The sequence below is a fragment of the Salvia miltiorrhiza genome, chromosome 4 (assembly GCF_028751815.1).
Source record: "Salvia miltiorrhiza cultivar Shanhuang (shh) chromosome 4, IMPLAD_Smil_shh, whole genome shotgun sequence".
Classification (NCBI taxonomy): domain Eukaryota; kingdom Viridiplantae; phylum Streptophyta; class Magnoliopsida; order Lamiales; family Lamiaceae; genus Salvia; species Salvia miltiorrhiza.
In genome coordinates, this window is record NC_080390.1 from 55,585,474 (window position 1) to 55,605,187 (window position 19,714).

Below are 19,714 nucleotides of genomic sequence, written 5' to 3' on the forward strand. Positions count from 1 at the left end.
ACATCATGACAAATATAATTTCGAATAACTTTGAACCATTTCAATCCAAACCAATTTAATTAAGAGTAATCAACACCCTCTTAATTAATTATCTAATTTCACAAATATTTTTACTTTCATTGCAATCCTTTTAATAGTAAAAAAAAAGAGATATTTATAATAATAATAAAACACAGTTTAATTAATAAAATGTTTTTCTTTCAAACTATAAGAATATGGATCGAATCATCACGGACGATGAAGCGCAGTCTGTTGGTAAGACGCTTCTCCTCCAACAAATAGGTTGGGGGTTCGAGTCACCTAGAAAGTTAGAGAGTGTGAGCGTGTTTTTCTTTTCTTTTAGTGTAACAATTTTTAAAATTGGATCAAGTCATCACAATTCACAAGTTGAAAGGGGAATTATTATATTTATACTAAAAAAGATAAAAAGGAGATAATAATCTGTATCATACTCTCTTTGTCTTATCTTTTAATATTCATATTTCTATTTTTGTCGTCTATATTTCTGTATTCATTTATATTTTTATTAAAAGTGGAGCATTTATCCCACTTTAATCCTTTCAACACTTTCATTATTCTTATTATATTTACAATACATTATTATTTTTATTAAAATTCGTGTTATTATCAATTGGATACTAAAATATGAGAGGGAGAGAGTATGAATTTGAATTCTTGCTCAAGAAAAAGGAAAATGAAATATTAGTAAAAAATGAATAGAATGACAAATATGCCCTCCGTCGTCACTCTTCACGCTTCAGATTTCGAAACTTCGGTTATTCAGTCTATTCTACATTTGTTTACGAGTTGGAGAAAAAGATCCCCCAATCCCAACAAGCCCTGCAATAATTTTAGGGTTTTTTTTCATTTTCTTTTGAAATTCTCAAGGAAATAATCGAATCTCAGGTTGTGTCTCAATCTCCCGCTTTTTAATCCTCCGCAGCGAATTTCCTCTTTTCTCTTTGTGATTTTGGGAAGTATTCATTTTGTATTCTGACTTGCAGCTAAAGAAAGTAATCGGAACCCTAGCTTTTTCCCATCCGTCACATCAGTGTTCTTTATCTCAAGGATCACTATTACACTCAATTTCAGGTAAAATTTTATCAGTTCTAGTAAATCTGCGCTAGGAAGATTTTAAAAAAAAATGGATTTTCCAGCTTTCATTTCAGTATTTTATCTGTCGATCATGTTTGCTTTTTTTTCTCAGATTTTGGCGAAAATGACTCAAGATGTTGAGATGAAGGAGCAACAGCCGGCCCCAGCCAATTCCGTCTCGTCGACTTCGACTTCCACTCTTGAGCGTGAGTACTTAATTAACATGTGATGAATCTATAGTGTTTTCAAGGGATTTGTTTGATGATGATATAATTTGTACTTGGATTTTGGGGTGTGTGTGTGTGTGTGTGTGTGAGAGAGAGAGAGAGAGAGAGAGAGAGAGAGAGAGAGAGAGAACTGGGTGTTGCAACTGTTTGGGCTTCTGATCGATGGATGCATGGAGGAAGATATAGGGATAGTTTTTGCTTCTCTTTCTCTACTTTTGTTTTCCACTTTGATTGGATCAGGGAGTGAAGGCTTGGGCTATTTAGGTTTCTATAATATTACATTTGGTTTGTTTATGTTAGAATTGAAGGACATAGCTGCTTTGATTGAGACGGGGGCTTACACACGTGAGGTTCGGAGGATTATGAGGGCTATCCGGTGGACAATTCAGCTAAGGAAGAAGCTAAATGTGTCTGTGCTTTCTGCATTCCTTAATTCTGCATTTGCCCCCGGGTCTGAAGTGCATTCTCGCTTGGCATCTTATATTCCTAAAGTGAGTAAATCGGACCTTCCGGATAATTTTTTCAACTTTTATGGCAAAGTTATTGTTTAAATTCATTAGCTCAATCATGAAGTCTGTATAATTTATTTATAGTTTTCATGCAGACATGCAGTAAATAAATCATTTTGAGTTTCCATTTCTGCTAGCAGCTATTTTTATAGTCTATCTTGTTATGCTTTTAACGCAATATTAGATGTACTAAAGCTTGTACTTCCACAACTACTATGTGACAAGATTTCTGAAAGAATGATGGTGCATCTTGTATTGATTCTATTGCATCTGGATTTCGTCTGTCTTACTCTAGTTGTTGTAAATGTCGAAATAGTATCTATCACTCTTGTCTAGGAAAACCATGACATGGATCACTTGGCATTTCATGCTCTGCCACTTGTTTAATCAAAATGATTTGGAAGTGGAAGATATAATGCATGTATGTAAACTCAATTATCTTTATCAACTGATGTTGCAGGAGGATGAGCAAGATATGGAAGTGGATATAGGAGCATCTGCTACTCAAGCTCCATCAAAGCACTCTTTACCAGAAATCGAGATCTATTGCTATTTGCTTGTCCTAATATTTTTGATTGATCAGAAGAAATACAATGAGGTCTGTCCTGATGATTAAGATACTAGAAAGGCTTGCATTATGATAGATGCCCGTATTCATGTTGACCCATTGGCAATTTTGTGTTACCATCAGGCTAAGGCTTGTTCTTCAGCTAGTATTGCACGCATAAAGAACCTCAACAGGCGGACTATTGATGTCCTGGCATCCAGGCTCTACTTTTACTACTCTTTGAGCTATGAACTTACTGGTGACCTTGCTGAAATACGAGGGTATGCTGTTGTTTCTGCTAGTTTGAATTTTTTTTCTTGCAGAATCTTAAAGCTGCTACTGCAAAATACTAACATTTTGGAATCAACTTATGATTAAGGAATAAAGGAGCCTGAATGTTATGAAATCAGCATGCCGTTATCTGATATTAACTTTCATTTATTGACAGCATCTTGCTTGCTTTGCATCGTACTGCTACTTTGCGTCATGATGAGCTGGGGCAGGTTTGTTTGTAACTGAGCTAACTATTAATGTGTTATGGCATCAACTTTCTCATGATTGATAACATCATAAAATGCAGGAGACACTTCTGAATCTGTTGCTGAGGAATTATCTCCATTACAACTTATATGATCAAGCGGAGAAATTAAGATCTAAGGCTCCTCGTTTTGAGGCTCACTCGAATCAGCAGGCAATTCTTTATGGCTATGCTTGAATAGTTTAATGTCTATTAACATTGGACCAGGGATTTACTTTCTACACTTTTGACTTGATATCATTCTGGATTTGTCATCCGAAATTTATAGTTTTTCCAGAACACCAAGTAAAATTTGTTCAGTAGAAGTATTAATTTAGGGATTTACTTTTTACACTTTTGACTTGATATCATTGAGTTTGTCATCCAAAATAGCTCTTTCTTACCAGAACATCAAATGAAATATGTTTAGCAGAAAACCATAATGCAAAGAGGACATGTGGGAGTTACATGATTTGCACATTGTATGTCTTTGTGCAGTTCGAGCTATATTTTTGCAATTTCTTTAAAAGTTAAGAGAAACTAGAATTTCATAGATCCCAATAGATTTAAGAACAATTCTGGCTAAGCTTAATAGATTTCTTTACTTCGAGATAACTAGTGGCGGTTGAAGTCATGCTAATCATAATTTATGTTATCTATACTATAAGAGCCTTAAGATTTTCCTCTGATGGTTTTCTAAATGAGAAACACTAATGTTGGATATCAATAATGAAATAGGTAGAATTAAGTTCTGTTTTATTGCTTTAGGTTTTTCTTTCAAGCGTTAGCATGTTTTTACTTTTTTTTTATGCTTGACTTTAGTTTTTACTATTATGGTCTTACTGTTCCAATCTTGGCTGTTTACTGTGTAGTTCTGCCGATACCTATTCTACCTTGGAAAAATCAGGACAATTCAGCTAGAATATACTGATGCCAAAGAGTCTCTCCTTCAAGCTGCAAGAAAAGCGCCGGTTTCTGCTCTGGGTTTCCGAATTCTGTGCAACAAGTGGGCTGTGATTGTGCGATTGCTGCTCGGAGAGATTCCGGAAAGAACTGTTTTCATGCAGAAAGGAATGGAAAAAGCTCTGAGGCCATACTTTGAGCTCACAAATGTGAGTTGTTTCTTTAGCTTTTCCTCATCATTCTAAGTTTTTCTTTGGCTTAAATATTCCAAATGGAAATGCTTATGCAATAATTCTGCATTTCTTAGATAATCTCATTAAGTGCACACTAAATTGCATGCTCTTAAGATAAGCTGATGCAACAGTTGTTCCGAAGTGTTCAATTTTATACATCTTTTTTCGTAAACAAATTCTGAATCAGCAGGCCCTGTGGTACCCGTTTTCCCTTATCTTTCTTGGGTTCCTAGACCTCCTATCAGTAAATAATTTAAGACCATAGTGTTTCTCGAAAGCAATTTAGCATAACTAACTCATCTGGGTTTACCATTCTAATGTTTATTTCAGGCTGTTCGAATAGGAGATTTGGAGCTGTTCAAGACAGTGGCTGAGAAGTTCTCGAGCACCTTCAGCTCTGACGGAACCAACAATTTAATTGTCAGGCTTCGTCACAACGTGATTAGGACTGGTTTACGCAACATCAGCATCTCATACTCCAGGATTTCTCTTGCCGATGTTGCTAAGAAGTTGAGATTGGATTCTCCAAATCCTGTTGCTGACGCTGAAAGTATTGTGTCCAAAGCAATTAGAGATGGTGCAATTGATGCCACAATAGACCACACTAGTGGATGGATGATATCAAAAGAAACTGGTGATATATACTCAACAAATGAGCCTCAAATTGCATTCAACTCCAGGATTGCTTTCTGCCTCAATATGCACAATGAAGCGGTGCGGGCTCTTCGATTCCCACCAAATTCCGATAAAGAAAAGGAGAGCGCAGAGAAGAGGAGGGAGAGACAGCAGCAAGAGCAAGAACTTGCTAAACATATTGCTGAGGAGGATGACGACGAATTCTGATGACAAGTCTTTGCATCTGTGCACTCTAGGATTCTCTCTCGTGTCGTGCCGTGGTTGTCAGATCTTCGTACGATGATGTTCCTCACACTGTCACTGATGGAGGCTACTACCATTCAAATTTGTGCATGCACTTTGATTCATTGAACAGCGAAGAACTCCATTGTCAATGTTGAACATGGTTGAAATGCAAGTTTATCCACATTTATTTTTTTCAAAAATACATTCTGTGTATCGTTCAATGAAATTGCATACCTTGATATTTATGTAAGTGATGTTTTGCTTTTTGCACGGAGGGAGGCTTGCCACTTAGACCATGTTTATCGGGTAGAATTTGAGGGACCTGGTCGACCTCTTGTGGAAAAAAAAAAAAAACAATTCAAAGTGGTCACAAAGAGGTGGTCGACCAACATAAAAATCGGACCTCCCTTGGTCTCTCTCTCTCTTCAAATTTAATGTATTGATGTCATGACACTTGTAATAATATTATTGGTAGAGTGAATTTTATTTAGATAATTGATAAAAATCATTATATCTTTTATATAAAATATTAAAAAAATAAAAAAATTATACCAAAATTTATATTTTTTCATTCTCTATAAATAGAGACCACTCTTGGTATATTTCAATACACCTTCAAATTCTCTCATTTATCCTCTCTACATATAACTTCTATTATTTGCTTCTCTATTTTTCAATGGATGGAGACAATAATTCTTTCTTCAACTCTCAAAATTTCAATCCCTCCCAAGACTATTACCCAAATCTTGCTGATATTCCAAGCTCCAATGAATAATAATAAAATAATTATAAAATTATGTTGTGGTTGAATGGTTGGATGGTTGGGGTGGTCATTGATAAATGAACAAAAATAGAGGTGGTTGGGTTGGATGAATATTAGTGATGTGGAAGAGAGAGAAAGTAATTAAATATTAAAGATGGTTGGATGGTTGGGTGGTTGGATGGTTGCTGATAAACATGGTCTTAGCAATTATTAAGCCTTAGATTTATTAATATCATTTTGTTTTATAGAAGGTGGTATATAAAATCACACAAATTTGTACTTGTAATGTTTTAAAACTTTTGATGTACCTATTTACTAAAATGAATTAAACTTTGGGATATTTTATTATCTTTCATACTTTAAAATTTAAATCATTCAAATTAGTTTTGTTTAATGCATATCCTACTAAAATGATGCGATTAAAATAAGAAATACTCAATCATAAATCTTATCAATCATGAAATATAAACGGCTCCTCAGGTAGATTTTTCATTAACATTTGAATAACCTAAATATTAGCAGCAAATATCTAGGTCCAACACTTACAAATCCTAAATTGCTGTATAATAGTGCACAATCTTAACCCAGCAAATCGGATATAGTGTGTTTACCAAATTGCTACTCCAGCAAGTAGTAGCACTCACGGTCTAAAAGTTACCCTCCACAACACAAAAATGGGTGCTAAAGCTCTGGCAGAGAACATAATTGAACACATGAATATTGCACAATCTTAACCAGAAAAAACTATAATTCGTCGACGGAGGGCCTTGAGGTGATATTGAGCAGATACATTACAATGTCGATTTGGGGAAGATGAAAAGCTTCAGCTAAGGAGAAAGATCCACAGCTCTGTTCAGTATTCAGCTTGCTGAACTCAATCCAAAGGACTTGACAATTGTGCTGACTCGTTCGGCGAAGGTTCTGGATGTGATCTTTTTACCAGGAATGTGAAATGGGTTTGAGACCGCATCGACATAGGCAGCATGGAACCTCCTGAAAAACTGTGACAGTTTACAAGGGAAAAAGTCCAAGTTATGTGCCATATTGTGGATACTGAACATAACAAGAATGTTGAGCAACAGATGCTTGCGACTTAACCGGTTAACTCAAATAATTGAGTAACGTACAACATACATTCTGAGATTGATTAGTAGAGACTAAAAATGCTTGGGAGTTGATGATCCTCAAATAACAGTTATGGACCTAAATGCACCCGATGACCCGAAGCAGACCAGTGAGGCAACAAAAATATTCTGAGTTGTTATCAGCAAGTTTTATCACGAGACTTACATTTCTCACATCTGCATCTCGAACATCAAGATCTGTCGTCACCAATATGAACTTCACCTTAGTATTGGTCAAGTAACCATATCTGCAGACATTGCATGAGGAGCTCAGCTGAGCAGAATAGGAGCAAGACAGCAAGTACAACAATGCATTGTTTCGTTTCCTACCTAAAGACAAGGTTTTATGTACTTACACTTTGTAGTTTTCAGTTGGATATAGCAGACCGAGGAATGCCTCGTTTATCGTTGGGCTGGACTTTTTGGGGTTGTTCACTGGTCAAAACACCAAAGAGAAGTTCAACCATAAATCCACGATATTGAAGGTAAAACGTCATGACAATGATCTTTACGGCTAGAAATCCCATCGAGCATTAAAGGCAATACACGTAATTGTTTAAACTCAACTTGGACTCAAAGCCATCGGGGATCACCTCCGAAGTGAAACCACATACAATCAAATCCTTGACTGATAAACCTAATTGAATGTGATATTTGCCCACACTGATCTTCCCTTTTACTTAGCTGCTAATTTTGAAATCAACAAGTTTCCATTACTAGTGCATCCATTAATCTCCTCAAATGTGCCTAAATCACCTCCAAATACAACTATTTTCAACTTCAAGATGGGAAAAGACTTTGACTGATTTGGAAGATACTTGAAGGATCTCACACTTATGCTTCTAAAATCACAGTATTACAGGATCTCACAGCTTGAAATGCGAAATTCAGGAAAAGCTATGTTTCAGCAGTTTTGACCTAATTCACTCCACCACTGGTGTTTATCTACGAATCATCCAATGAAGCAAAATTAAGAAGATCTAAACCCCTACCCCCAAAAAAATTACCTCTTTCATCGATGACGTCGAGAGAGCAATGGACTATATGATGAAGCTTGAGCGCATCATCTGATTCAGTAAAACTTTGTATGTATAACGGATTATTCTGCAAATCACAACAAATGCAAACCGAATATTATCACAATTCACATTTATATATTAGAAGAACTACAAAGCAGACTCAATCGCACATATAAACAGATTTGACGGAGGGCGGAGGCGCACCTGGTGGCCGACGACGGCGAGGCAGACGATCATTGCTTCCGCTGCGATTTTTCAGCTCTGATTCTTCGCTGTTTTAGAGAGAGAATCAACAAAGATAAAAATTGCTTTTTAATCCACAAGGATTGTGAGGGTTTACATTTTTGACCCCCATAACTTAGATTATTTCTAGAAATGATCCCTCAATTTTATGAAGTTATAGCATTTGATACCTTTTTTTATTTTTCATGAAAGATGAAATATTGAAATTAAATACAGTAATTAATTAATCATTCATGTATTTGATTTCATTTTGACAAATTAAACCTCCATCCATCACTCAATTATTTTAATTTTTTAGAATTTTATTTATACATCAATTCAACAAGATAGAAGAAGTAAAAATGATGAATATATACCAAAACTAAGCATACAAACTACAAAGTTGTAAAGATTTTTATATAAAAAGATTAAAAAAAACTCATATAATTATTCTAACAAATTTAATACGTGTTGAATTGTTATAAGTTAGCACAAATCAAATAAAATCTAATATAAAATGCTCACTATACATCTAAAAATTTAAAAACTCTATCCACTTCAATATTAAAGGATTCGAAAGCTAATTAAATTAACGAATATTACTTCAACAACATGAGCACGTTATCATTGAATAATACTGTAACATATAACTAAATAAAGAGAATATTCTTATCCTTTTCTTAATGAAACCACACACACACACGTAAAGAAAGTCAGGTTAGCTGTAACTCTAAGGTAATTTAGTGACGTTAATTAAAAATTTTAATAATGCCGAAAAATTGCTCCGTTCTTATAAATAAGAAAATAGTTACTTTACAGTAATAAAAATAAAAATTATTCGTTAAAATGAAAAAATTATCACACTTACCATTTTACCATTTCATATAAACAATTTAAAAATTATTTACGAATTCACAATCAAGACTATTCTTATTTGTGAATTCCAACTTTAAAACTCGAATTCACAACTAATACTAATTTTAGTTGTGAGCTTTAAAATACGAATTCACAACTGTAGTGTTAGTCGTGAATTCAAATTATAAAGTTGGAATTTATAATTTAAAATAATGTCAGTCGTGGATTCAAATTTTAAAGCTTGAATCCACAACTAGAGATATTATTGGCCGTAAATTCAAAGTTTAAAATTCAAATCTATCTGCGACCAGATCATTTGATCGGCTGGCTAGATGATATGGCCATCGGATCAAATGATACGGCCACTTGATCAATATATAATCTAGTTACTGACTAAATGAAATCTTTTTTTTGAGGGGAAAAATGTACGATTTTATTACTCAACGTCAAGACGTACAATATCCCTAAGCCAACGTGGGAAATCCTGTGTCCAACTGGCAAGAACTATTAATCTTCCGCGCATATTGCGCTAAACAATGTGCGGCCTCATTCGCCGATCTATACATATGAAAAACACCAATAAAAATACTATCTCGAGCAGCCTCAAGAATCTCGCGTATGTCTGCTGGTAAGAAATCCGCCTCCTCTGCCGAATCTTCCATGATGACTCTCGCGGCCAACATCGAGTCCGTATAAATACGAATCAGACTTAAGTCAAATCTTGACTGATAGCTATCAAATCGTTCTGTTTCTAAAATTTTGTTACATATAATTATTAAATTTATAAAACAAAATATTTTTCACTTAATCCATTTTTGGTTATCAACACAACTTTCAAGGTATTTAGGTTTCTTTTGCGATCAACTCAAAAAATACTTCCCCTACCTCAAAACTCCAAATATGCTTCTACGGCACGTAATGACAATAATGCCCCTGTCTTCACCGATGTATTTATAATGCTTTAAGCGGCGCGTGATATTCCCTCTCAACTTTTTTCAGCTATATACATATTCATATTCATATACATATACATATATACACACATTCTTCTTAATAGGATCAACGCGGAGAGCCGCCCGTTTTTCAATTTTTTCAATTAATTAAAAATTTTCGTCTGCTCGATTTTAAGGTAATCGATAGCATTCTTATTTTTATTTCTTTATTTGATGAGCAGTCGATTTTACGAAATCGATTAGCCTATTTCATCGACGCCTTCGCAGAATTCTGTAATCCGTTTGTGTATTTTCTGCTCATTTTATTCGTGTTTATTTATTTATTTATTTTTGGTGAATGTATCTTGATATGGAATAGAGTCGTCTGATCTTGCTTGCGAAAGAAAAAGAAAAAAAAAAGATTATTTGCTACCTTCTGCTTCAGCTGCAAAGAGTTGGAATGGATTATGAGTTTGGAGCTGGTTTAGGGATTTATGTTGTGTATTCTTTTTCTTTTTCCTTTTTGTAGCTGAGTTTTTTTGTTTATATATATTCTTTTTGGTTTTAAATAGCTGATGACTTTCGCGTTTTTTTTCTTTATCCCGGTGATTAGAATCACTTCCACTTAATGACTGTTTAATTGATTGATAATTGAATTCTTGGTGTGAATTTTGTTTGAAGTTAAAGAAGAAAGAAAAAAGATGATGTGAGCTACTTGAGAGTTGAGACAGTGGCTATTATAGTGTGTTATAATGCGTTTTAACACAAAATTGATTCTGCTAGGCTTTTGAATATCTTTATACTAGAGTGATATGTGTTTTTGTATTCAGCCTAATCCAACTCAATTAAATGATAATTACATTGCATATTTTGAACCATTTGGAATGACACTTGGAGATATAAGAAGGAATATTTCAGATTACATGATTAGGGCTATAACATTTTTTAGTGAATGCGTTTGTGCTTCATTTTTTTGGTGGTAAGTGTTTAAGCATGATCAAGATGTGGTAATCATGTTTTGACTTTCTGCATGTTTTGAATTTGCTAGATGGAATCTGAGCAGCAATCTGATGTTTTGGATGCAAATGAACGTACAAATACCGACTGTAAAGCAACCTCAGAAGAAAGCAATTCCTATGAAAATAAACCTGGAGAGATCCTCAAGAACTTGCAGAATGTCTTGTATATCTATAGACAAGATGTCATCAGAAGCAAAACTAAGGCTCAAATTGGTATAGTGACTGAAGTTGCTGGGGATTCAGATTCGGATAGCAGCATGACTGATGATGAAGATGAAGAAGAAGAAGAAGAGATTGATAATGAAAAAGATGACGAGGCGGATTTTAATGAGGAAGGTGATTTAGAAAATGACAAAAATTCTGTAGAGAATGCTGTTGATAGTAATGAAAGCAATGACTCTAAGAACAACCCACTCACTGCTGACCAAGTTAGGGTGCTTTGGATGGATGGGGCTGAAACGACTGAAACTACTAACGACGTGGAAGTTATTGATAGAGGATTTTTACATGGAGACTATGTGGCTGCTGCATCTGATCCAACTGGACAAATAGGTATTGTGGTTGATGTGAATATCAGTGTCGACTTGTTAACACATGATGGATCTGTAATAAGGGATAAGCCATCCAGAGACCTGAAGCGCATAAGAGATTTCACTATTGGGGATCATGTGGTTCTTGGGCCTTGGCTAGGTAGAATCGAAGACGTTTTTGATAATGTCACTGTTCAGCTGGATGATGGTTCTGTGTGCAGAGTGATGAAAGCTGACCCACTACATCTTAAACCGGTTGGAAAGAATATACTGGAAGATGGACATTTCCCGTACTATCCAGGTCAACGCGTGCAAGCAACCTCTTCATCAGTTTTCAAGAATTCTCGGTGGTTATCTGGGTTATGGAAAGCTAACCGGCTAGAAGGTACAGTAACCAAAGTTACTGTAGGATCAGTGTTCATTTACTGGATTGCATCTGCTGGTTATGGGCCTGATTCAGCTACTACACCCGCCGAAGAGCAGAGCCCGAAGAACTTAAAGCTACTATCTTGTTTTGCACATACAAATTGGCAGTTGGGTGATTGGTGCCTACTCCCGTCTTCCAAGGAGTCATCAGTTACAACCTTGAACAAGGGATCAATCAAAGCAGATTCCCATGATTCTACTAAGGGTGAGCATGAATCTACTGAAACAGGTGATGATTCTGATGCAGAAATGGCCACTACGGAGCAATCTTCTGTGAATAATAAATCAATTGAAAATGATTTAGATGCTTCCTTGGGCCAAAATGGTGAAACATCAGAAAATAAGACCTTTGCTGAAGATTTAAGCAATAGTCCACTGCCAGCTTCGAAGGAAGTTCCCCATGAAACTTGGCCCCTTCATCGCAAGAAGATTCGTAAAGTGGTAGTTAGAAAGGACAAGAAAGCCCGGAAGAAATTAGAAAATTTTGAAAGGGCTCTTTTAATTAGCAATACCTCTACCAAAGTTGATGTTGTTTGGCAAGACGGCGTGATAAAGCGTGACTTGGATTCTACATCTCTAATTCCAATTGATAGTCCTGGAGATCATGAGTTTGTTGCAGAACAGTACGTTGTGGAAAAAGCTGCTGACAGTGATGATGCTGTTGAGACCAGACGGGTTGGCGTCATAAAAAGTGTCGATGCAAAAGACCGGACAGCCTGTGTTAGGTGGTTGAAGCCCGTTGCAAGGGCGGAGGATCCAAGAGAATTCGATAAAGAAGAAATGGTGAGTGTTTATGAGCTAGAGGGGCACCCTGATTATGATTATTGTTATGGAGATGTAGTTGTTAGGCTGTCACCTATTTCCATACCAGACAAAATGGATTCTGTTGAAAATGTGCCTATAAGTAATCCAGACGAGCTGAAACAAGAAAATGGGGAGCATAATGAATGGGAATGTACTGAAACCACGCTTGATCATGACGAATCTACTGAATTTTCCGATCTCTCTTGGGTTGGGAACATCACGAGTTTGAGAGATGGTGATATAGAAGTCACGTGGGCTGATGGAATGATATCAACGGTAATATTTTTCTTACAAAAAATACTTCTCATTAACAGTTTTCTTATCGTGAACTCTAACCTTAATGTAAAACTCCATTGGCATATCAGGTTGGTCCTCAGGCGATATATGTCGTCGGCCGGGATGATGATGAGTCCATTGCTGCTGGAAGTGATGGCAGTGATGATGCAGCTAGCTGGGAAACAGTTGAAGATGACGCGGACAGTGTCAATAATCCTGAGGTAAAGGCTATTAACTACTATATTTGATTCGTCCAGTAGTTTACCGTCTTTGCCAACATCATAATTGTTGTTCAATCCTTTGTTTGTGGCTTTGATTTAAGGCCGTCAGAGCCTGACACGACACGAAGCTATTGAGAGTGTAACACATGCAAGATATAGACACAAAGATACACAGCATAATCACCGAAGTTTCTAAAAGATATCAAACCAGTACCAAACATAAACAGAAATCAATAATCTGAATATACTACTCCTCATGCTTATGTGTGAAGCTCTATAATCTGACACACTAAAAGAGACGTAATTATGTCTCACGACTAACTGTTTACCAACCAAGAGTTTCACTGAAGTTGCTTGCCTTTGAAGCTTGGGTGGGTTCACATTAATGTATGTTCTCTCTTTTGGTAGCTTAAAAGGCGGAGCTCAGTCTATGAGGAACTATGCATGAAGAAATTTTAAGAGGCTTAGTTTAAATAGTTACCACGTGACTTGAGAGTAATTGATATTATAAATTCTCGAGCATATGAATTTTCTACAAATTTGTAGTAAATCCCTATTTTTTTTATTCTATGGGGTCCAAAGGAGTTACGTACCTAGATGCTAACAAATAAGGCCTTTTTACTCTAATGGAAGTAACCGCGATTAAGGAAGAAACTCTAAAAATTAATGGAAGTAACTGCGATTAAGGAGTTATGTGATTGTTTCTTTTGTTGATTCGTAATATCAAATTTCTGCATAGATTATACAATGTTCAGCTTAAATATGCTATTACAAGTTATATCATCTATGTTGTTTCGTGTAAGATTTTCTCTATTTATTTTAATAAATTTTGCATGTATGTTTGAATTTTTTAGGACCATGGAATGGAAAATGCGGTTGACAGTGGGCCTGAGATTGAAGATGACACCATTGATGCAGAAAATTCTGGAAAGAATGGAGCTCTTTCTATTCCGCTAGCTGCAATTGGTTTTATGACTAGACTAGCCTCTGGAATATTTTCAAGGGGACGAAGAAACTCCGACCCATTAGACAACGAGATAAAAAATGACGATGATCTTACTTTGAATAAAGATCCCGACAGTGGATCAAGCTCTCATAAACCATATGATATCGAGGAACACCTTGCCAAGTTAACTACTAAGTGTGAGGGGGAGGAACACGAGGCTGCTGAGGCCTCCGATCTGTTAGAAATCGCTGAGACGTTGTGTAACTTAAAACCACCAGTACCAAATGCATCTGCACGTGAAGAGTTTATTTCAGCATTCAAAGGCTTCGATATAGTTAGAGATCCTTTAGACCATCACTTTCTTGGTTCACAGAATCAGGTTAGTACTGCTTTTAATCTTGTCCGGTTAATTCTCTGAAATTCGAGTGATGAATCCTTATATTCTTGCAGAACAATGCTACGAGGAAGTGGCTCAAGAAAGTTCAACAAGATTGGGACATTCTTCAAAACAATCTGCCGGGTATGTTCTTGATTTTCTAAGATGTTAAACCTTTGTGATCGTATCACAACATATTGAAAGCCGTCTTAATAACTTTAAAATACCGGTTATCAGAGGATATATATGTACGTGTCTATGAAGATAGAATGGATCTTTTGAGAGCTGTGATAGTTGGAGCTTACGGGACTCCGTATCAGGATGGACTTTTCTTCTTCGATTTTCACCTTCCTCCTGAATATCCAGACGTTCCTCCTGTAAGAAAACTTCTATACATACATATATATATTATATATATATATATATTATGTATGTATGTGTGTGTGTGTTTTTCTTTTTTGCGATGCAATTTTTTCGTCTCTTATTATCTAACTGGTTATGCAATATAGCATTAATCTGACCATCTTTTTTTTGCAGTCTGCATACTACCACTCCGGAGGGTGGCGAATAAATCCAAATTTATACGAGGAAGGAAAAGTTTGCCTCAGTCTCTTGAATACATGGACAGGTAGAGGAAACGAGGTCTGGGATTCTTCAACTTCGAGCATTCTTCAAGTACTGGTTTCACTCCAGGGCCTAGTATTAAATTCAAAACCGTATTTCAACGAAGCTGGATACGACAAACAAGTCGGGACAGCTGAAGGGGAGAAGAATTCTCTGTCCTACAATGAGAATACATTTTTATTGAATTGTAAGACAATGATGTATCTGATTCGGAGGCCCCCAAAGGTAGTGATTAATTCAACAACTTCTTTGTGGAAATATATCATTTTTCTTCACTTGATAATTACACCAATTATTTTTTTTTGCAGGATTTTGAAGACCTCGTCTCGGAGCACTTCAGGAAGCGCGGCCCTTACATTCTCAAGGCATGCGACGCTTACATGAAAGGCAACCTCATTGGCTCGCTCGCGAAAGATGCCACTGCCGGTGAGACCATCACCAACTCGAATTCAGTTGGTTTCAAGCTAATGCTTGCTAAAGTCCTACCGAAACTCGTATCGTCCCTCAATGACGTTGGAGCCGAGTGTCGAGAATTCGAGCACCTGACACAGTTATAGCAGCAGCATTCTTTAAGGTACGCCTCTGCGTGAAGGCGTTGGCGTGCGTTTAACTCGAGACGTTGATACGATGTTATCATGCTTGTGTTTGAGCAATCCGCAAGGATTACTCTCATCCAATTGCAAAATTTTTGTGAATTGACAAAAAAAAGATGATCGAGATCGTTTTTGTCGACTGTTTTTTTTTTGTTTCTGTTGTTTAGGAAGAAGCTGCAGGAGTTGGAAAATGGTGAGGTATAGATGAATTTTTGTTGTTGTAAAATTCAGATTGTTGATTTCAGCTTCTGCTTGCTCACTATACTATGAAACAGATGACATTGGACCAGTAATTAAATTTAACATTCTTTACTTTGTTTTTTTTTTATTATTATTGAAATGCTTAAATTATTTTGACCTCTATATTATTATTGGTGTTCTTGTTTTAGGATGCGCAAGGAAATAAAATTTAATTTCTGGTGCATTTGTGAAGAAACTTTACTCTCAATGGAGATTTTGTCAAAATCTTATTTGATTGGTAAAAATTAATAAATAAACTTAGATGAACTAAGCAGAAGACTGATAAATCATATTCGCTTCTTTGTATGTCACATCACATATTATCTAAACGATTTTCTTATAATACAAACTAGTGTATAACCCGTCGAAATTCGACGGGACTTTAAATTATTTATATTATTTTAATATAATATAATTATTTTTTAAATAAATTAACTTGATATAATAGAGTTTATATTATACTAATTTCAACTATAATCGTCAATTAAATGTTAACTTTTTGCTAGAATAATAAAAGTACCATTTTATATAAATTTTGTACAATTTTTTTATATTGACGAAATAAAAATTAATTTAAGATCTCTTGTCATCTAAGCTTCATTTCATCTCAAGTTTCTATAAAACCAGATGATCATCGAGAACTCGAAAGACTATATCTAGCTTTTGAACGCCAAACTTTTGAGCATTATCTCGTATAGACCCTAAAATACTATACCTGACTTAATGCGTCAATCGTTTCAACATTATTATCTGATGTTTTAAATATCATAACTCACTTCTAAACATCATTTTCATTAGGAGCTTGAAAGATCAGGGCTGACTTGTGAGATTATGCAATTTGAAGCTTGGGAGATCATAACCAACTTCTAAACAATCTCACAATTTGAAGCTTGGGAGATCATAACCAACTTCTAAACATAATCTTGTATAGAGCTTGCAAACTCATAACTGGCTTGTGCATCATCTCATTTAGAGCTTAAAATACCATAAATGAATTTCAAGCATCATTTCTGGAGTTTGAAAGAATAAAACTGGCTCGTGAGCATCATCATATAAAGTTTGAAAGACCATAACTAAGTTTTGAGAATTATCTCGTCTAACACTTGAGAAAATTAATGTGATATTCAAATTATATCATATCAATTTATTTGGTATTTCAGTTGGTAAATTTTCATAAAAAAATTAATGTGTAATCCAAAAAAAATTATGGAAAATATCTTATTTTATGATCAAATTAAAATGAAATAATTTATTTAATCACAAGTATTTATTAAATTAAAAAAAAATAGATGATTCTTTATTTAACTAAATAAATTTGATAAACTTTTATTGACAAAGTAATTCAAATTGTATTAATCTCAACACAAATACTTGTGTACCACTGCCACCGGATCATACTCACGCCAAATCCTGATTCATTTAGCAAATTCGGGTCTAAACCCGGATCCATTTACATTATAAAAAAAAGGCCGCAGAAAACCCGATGACACCGTGCCATCGGTGGTACAATCACCCCACCAATTAAATGTGGATTTTTGGTTTGGAGAGTAAGGGCTTCCTTTTATATAGATTTTATTTTGGTTAAATCTCATAAAAAATCAATGTGGGATGAGAAGATTTAGATAAATAAGAATGAATAAATATGAAAATGTATGAAGAATTATGATAAATAAAAATGCAAAAATATCGTGATGCCAGTATTCCATTTTCCTATTAGATATGTGATGATTTTAATACTTATTCTCGTCCTAAACCCACATTTAATTGGTGGAGTGATTCGGATTTTTTCGGTTTTCGGATTTTTTTTAACATTTCGAATATTTTTTTCACATTTCGAATTTTTCGGTTCGGATCGTATTTTATCCAAATTTTTTCAAATTTTCATATTCGAATTTTCGAATAATATGGTTTGAATTGGATTGAATTTTAAGGAAATTTCGAATTTTCGGATGGGATCGGATCAGGCAAAAATCCAATTCGAAATGCGAATGTTCACTCCTGATTGCCTCACTCTCCGTCTCTTCCATTAATTAAGTAGCAATTTTTTTTCTATATTTGAAGCACGCAGTCGTCGAACACCGTCATCTTCCACAAGCACCTTCATATAATATCTAATAATAATTCGAAAAAAGACAACTGATGAGTATGAATTGGGGTGAATTTTTTTTTTATTATAATATCTAATAATAATTCGAAAAAAGACAACTGAGTATGAATTGGGGTAAATTTGTTTATTGTACCCTTACATGCATAGGTGCCAACCTATAAATTGAGAGAGAAATAGTAAGATAAATACTTGTAATATTATTATGAAAAACACCTAAATATGGATATTAATATTATTTTTACTTCATTTGAACTTATGGTATCTTTCATGGTTTTTCCTTAAGAAGTATTGAAGAACTTGTCAATTTTTAAATCTTGGGCATCGCTAGAAATATTAGTAGTCAACTTACTGCTCTGATCTCCACTAAGACGACACCTTAATATAATGTTAAGGCCATTTAAAAAGTTCAAAATCACCAAAATGTAATGTTTACGCCTTAATTGTATCCTTAACTTTTGTTTGTGAGACAACTTTAGTTTATATAAAATCTGAAGTGTTATTAATAAATAGCTATTTAGTAAGTTTATTTAAATGTACGCTCGGCCATTTCTGAACTATATAGTGTATCAAGGAACATAGATTGCATTGGAATGTAGTGGTGAGGTGAAGAAGGATTAATAGCTTGTAAAACCACGAACTTTGAGTGAATTCTGATTCTAACCTCTAGCAAAAGATTCTGCCTGTAAAATCACGAACTTTGAAATCTTTCTAATTTTAACTACTGGATAAATTTTCGGCCAAAAATAGATTGAGTTGGCAGCCTAAAATCCAACATGTCTTAATCGACGATGACACAAAAATGACATCATTCTTTTAAAAATACAAAACAGCGTCATTTTAACTAAAGGAAATCGATTAAAATGTCACATAAGCCGCCGAAAATTTATCCCGTAATCAAAATCAGAAAGATTTCAAAGTTCGTGGTTTTACAGGCAAAATCTTTTGTTAGAGGTTAAAACCAAAATTCGCTCAAAGTTCGTGATTTTACAGGCTATTAACCCAATGAAGAATCATCGGAGAGTAAGATGTTTCTTTAGTTAGAAATCTTACGCAGTGTCATTATCTGCATCTTGAATTTTAGGGCATTGTTGTCGTCGATAAGAACTCCAATGTCACTCAGAACTGAATGTTTCATGACTCGATTATGGTAAAGAGAGGAGTTCAAGAAAAGAAGATCTAAGCTCTCATTTATCCCTTGATCAAAATTCCAATAATGTCTCATAACTTCAACAAACACTGTGTTCAGCAAGCTGATACGCATGCCATGAAAGTTTCATTTCATTACAAGCAATACTATAACAAATTTAAAAAGTGAGCCAGGTGAAACAAATATATAGATGCGATACAAACACCTTAAGTTTCATTAGAGTGTTGTGAAAGAAGAAACAATAAAAAATATTGATGTTTAGAATACAAAAGACCATACATAAATTTAACTTAACTGTAAGACAAACATATTATATATATGCGCGACTATTTCACCATCATCGCTGGTATGTAGTTGGCTAATTACTTGTGAAACCACTTGAGTTGAACAGAAATATACATGTAAATCTATATTAAGAAAAATTGCAGCAAACTTACTTCCTGCTTTACACTGGCACAAGAAGACCAATTTAAATTATCATCAGCCTCCTTCATGTTTCACCTTAATTTGGTCGATAATATAGAAGTCAAAGTTTTTACGGAGCATGTCACTCGAAATTGACTTATTAGATTGGAGATCAGTCAACACTTTATAACTC

The 19,714-nt window shown here is 34.9% G+C and overlaps 3 protein-coding genes across 4 annotated transcripts; 2 read left to right on the forward strand and 1 right to left on the reverse strand.

Annotated features, from left to right (window-relative positions):
* The first annotated feature begins 652 nt into the window (after positions 1–652).
* LOC131020902 (probable 26S proteasome non-ATPase regulatory subunit 3) lies at positions 653–5,137 on the forward strand. The gene is made up of 10 exons (XM_057949947.1): positions 653–906; positions 1,005–1,092; positions 1,208–1,301; positions 1,623–1,813; positions 2,292–2,429; positions 2,523–2,659; positions 2,827–2,881; positions 2,959–3,069; positions 3,768–4,007; positions 4,362–5,137. Exons 3-10 carry the CDS (start codon positions 1,220–1,222, stop codon positions 4,872–4,874), a joined length of 1,467 nt encoding a protein of 488 aa, XP_057805930.1. The 5' UTR covers positions 653–906; positions 1,005–1,092; positions 1,208–1,219; the 3' UTR covers positions 4,875–5,137.
* Positions 5,138–6,286: 1,149 nt separating this feature from the next.
* LOC131020903 (uncharacterized) lies at positions 6,287–8,163 on the reverse strand. Its single transcript, XM_057949948.1, has 5 exons — positions 8,003–8,163; positions 7,787–7,883; positions 7,136–7,214; positions 6,946–7,027; positions 6,287–6,656 (listed from the first exon to the last, which is right to left on the reverse strand). Exons 1-5 carry the CDS (start codon positions 8,033–8,035, stop codon positions 6,516–6,518), a joined length of 432 nt encoding a protein of 143 aa, XP_057805931.1. The 5' UTR covers positions 8,036–8,163; the 3' UTR covers positions 6,287–6,515.
* A 1,682-nt stretch (positions 8,164–9,845) lies between these two features.
* LOC131020905 (probable ubiquitin-conjugating enzyme E2 23) lies at positions 9,846–15,934 on the forward strand. Of its 2 annotated transcripts, XM_057949950.1 has the most exons (9): positions 9,846–10,004; positions 10,856–12,862; positions 12,952–13,083; positions 13,938–14,408; positions 14,480–14,549; positions 14,643–14,782; positions 14,943–15,254; positions 15,338–15,603; positions 15,790–15,934. In XM_057949950.1, exons 2-8 carry the CDS (start codon positions 10,856–10,858, stop codon positions 15,584–15,586), a joined length of 3,381 nt encoding a protein of 1,126 aa, XP_057805933.1. In that variant the 5' UTR covers positions 9,846–10,004; the 3' UTR covers positions 15,587–15,603; positions 15,790–15,934. The 2 variants fall into 2 exon arrangements, with proteins under 2 accessions (XP_057805933.1, XP_057805932.1); XM_057949949.1 differs by having other exon boundaries at positions 15,338–15,934.
* Positions 15,935–19,714: the final 3,780 nt, after the last annotated feature.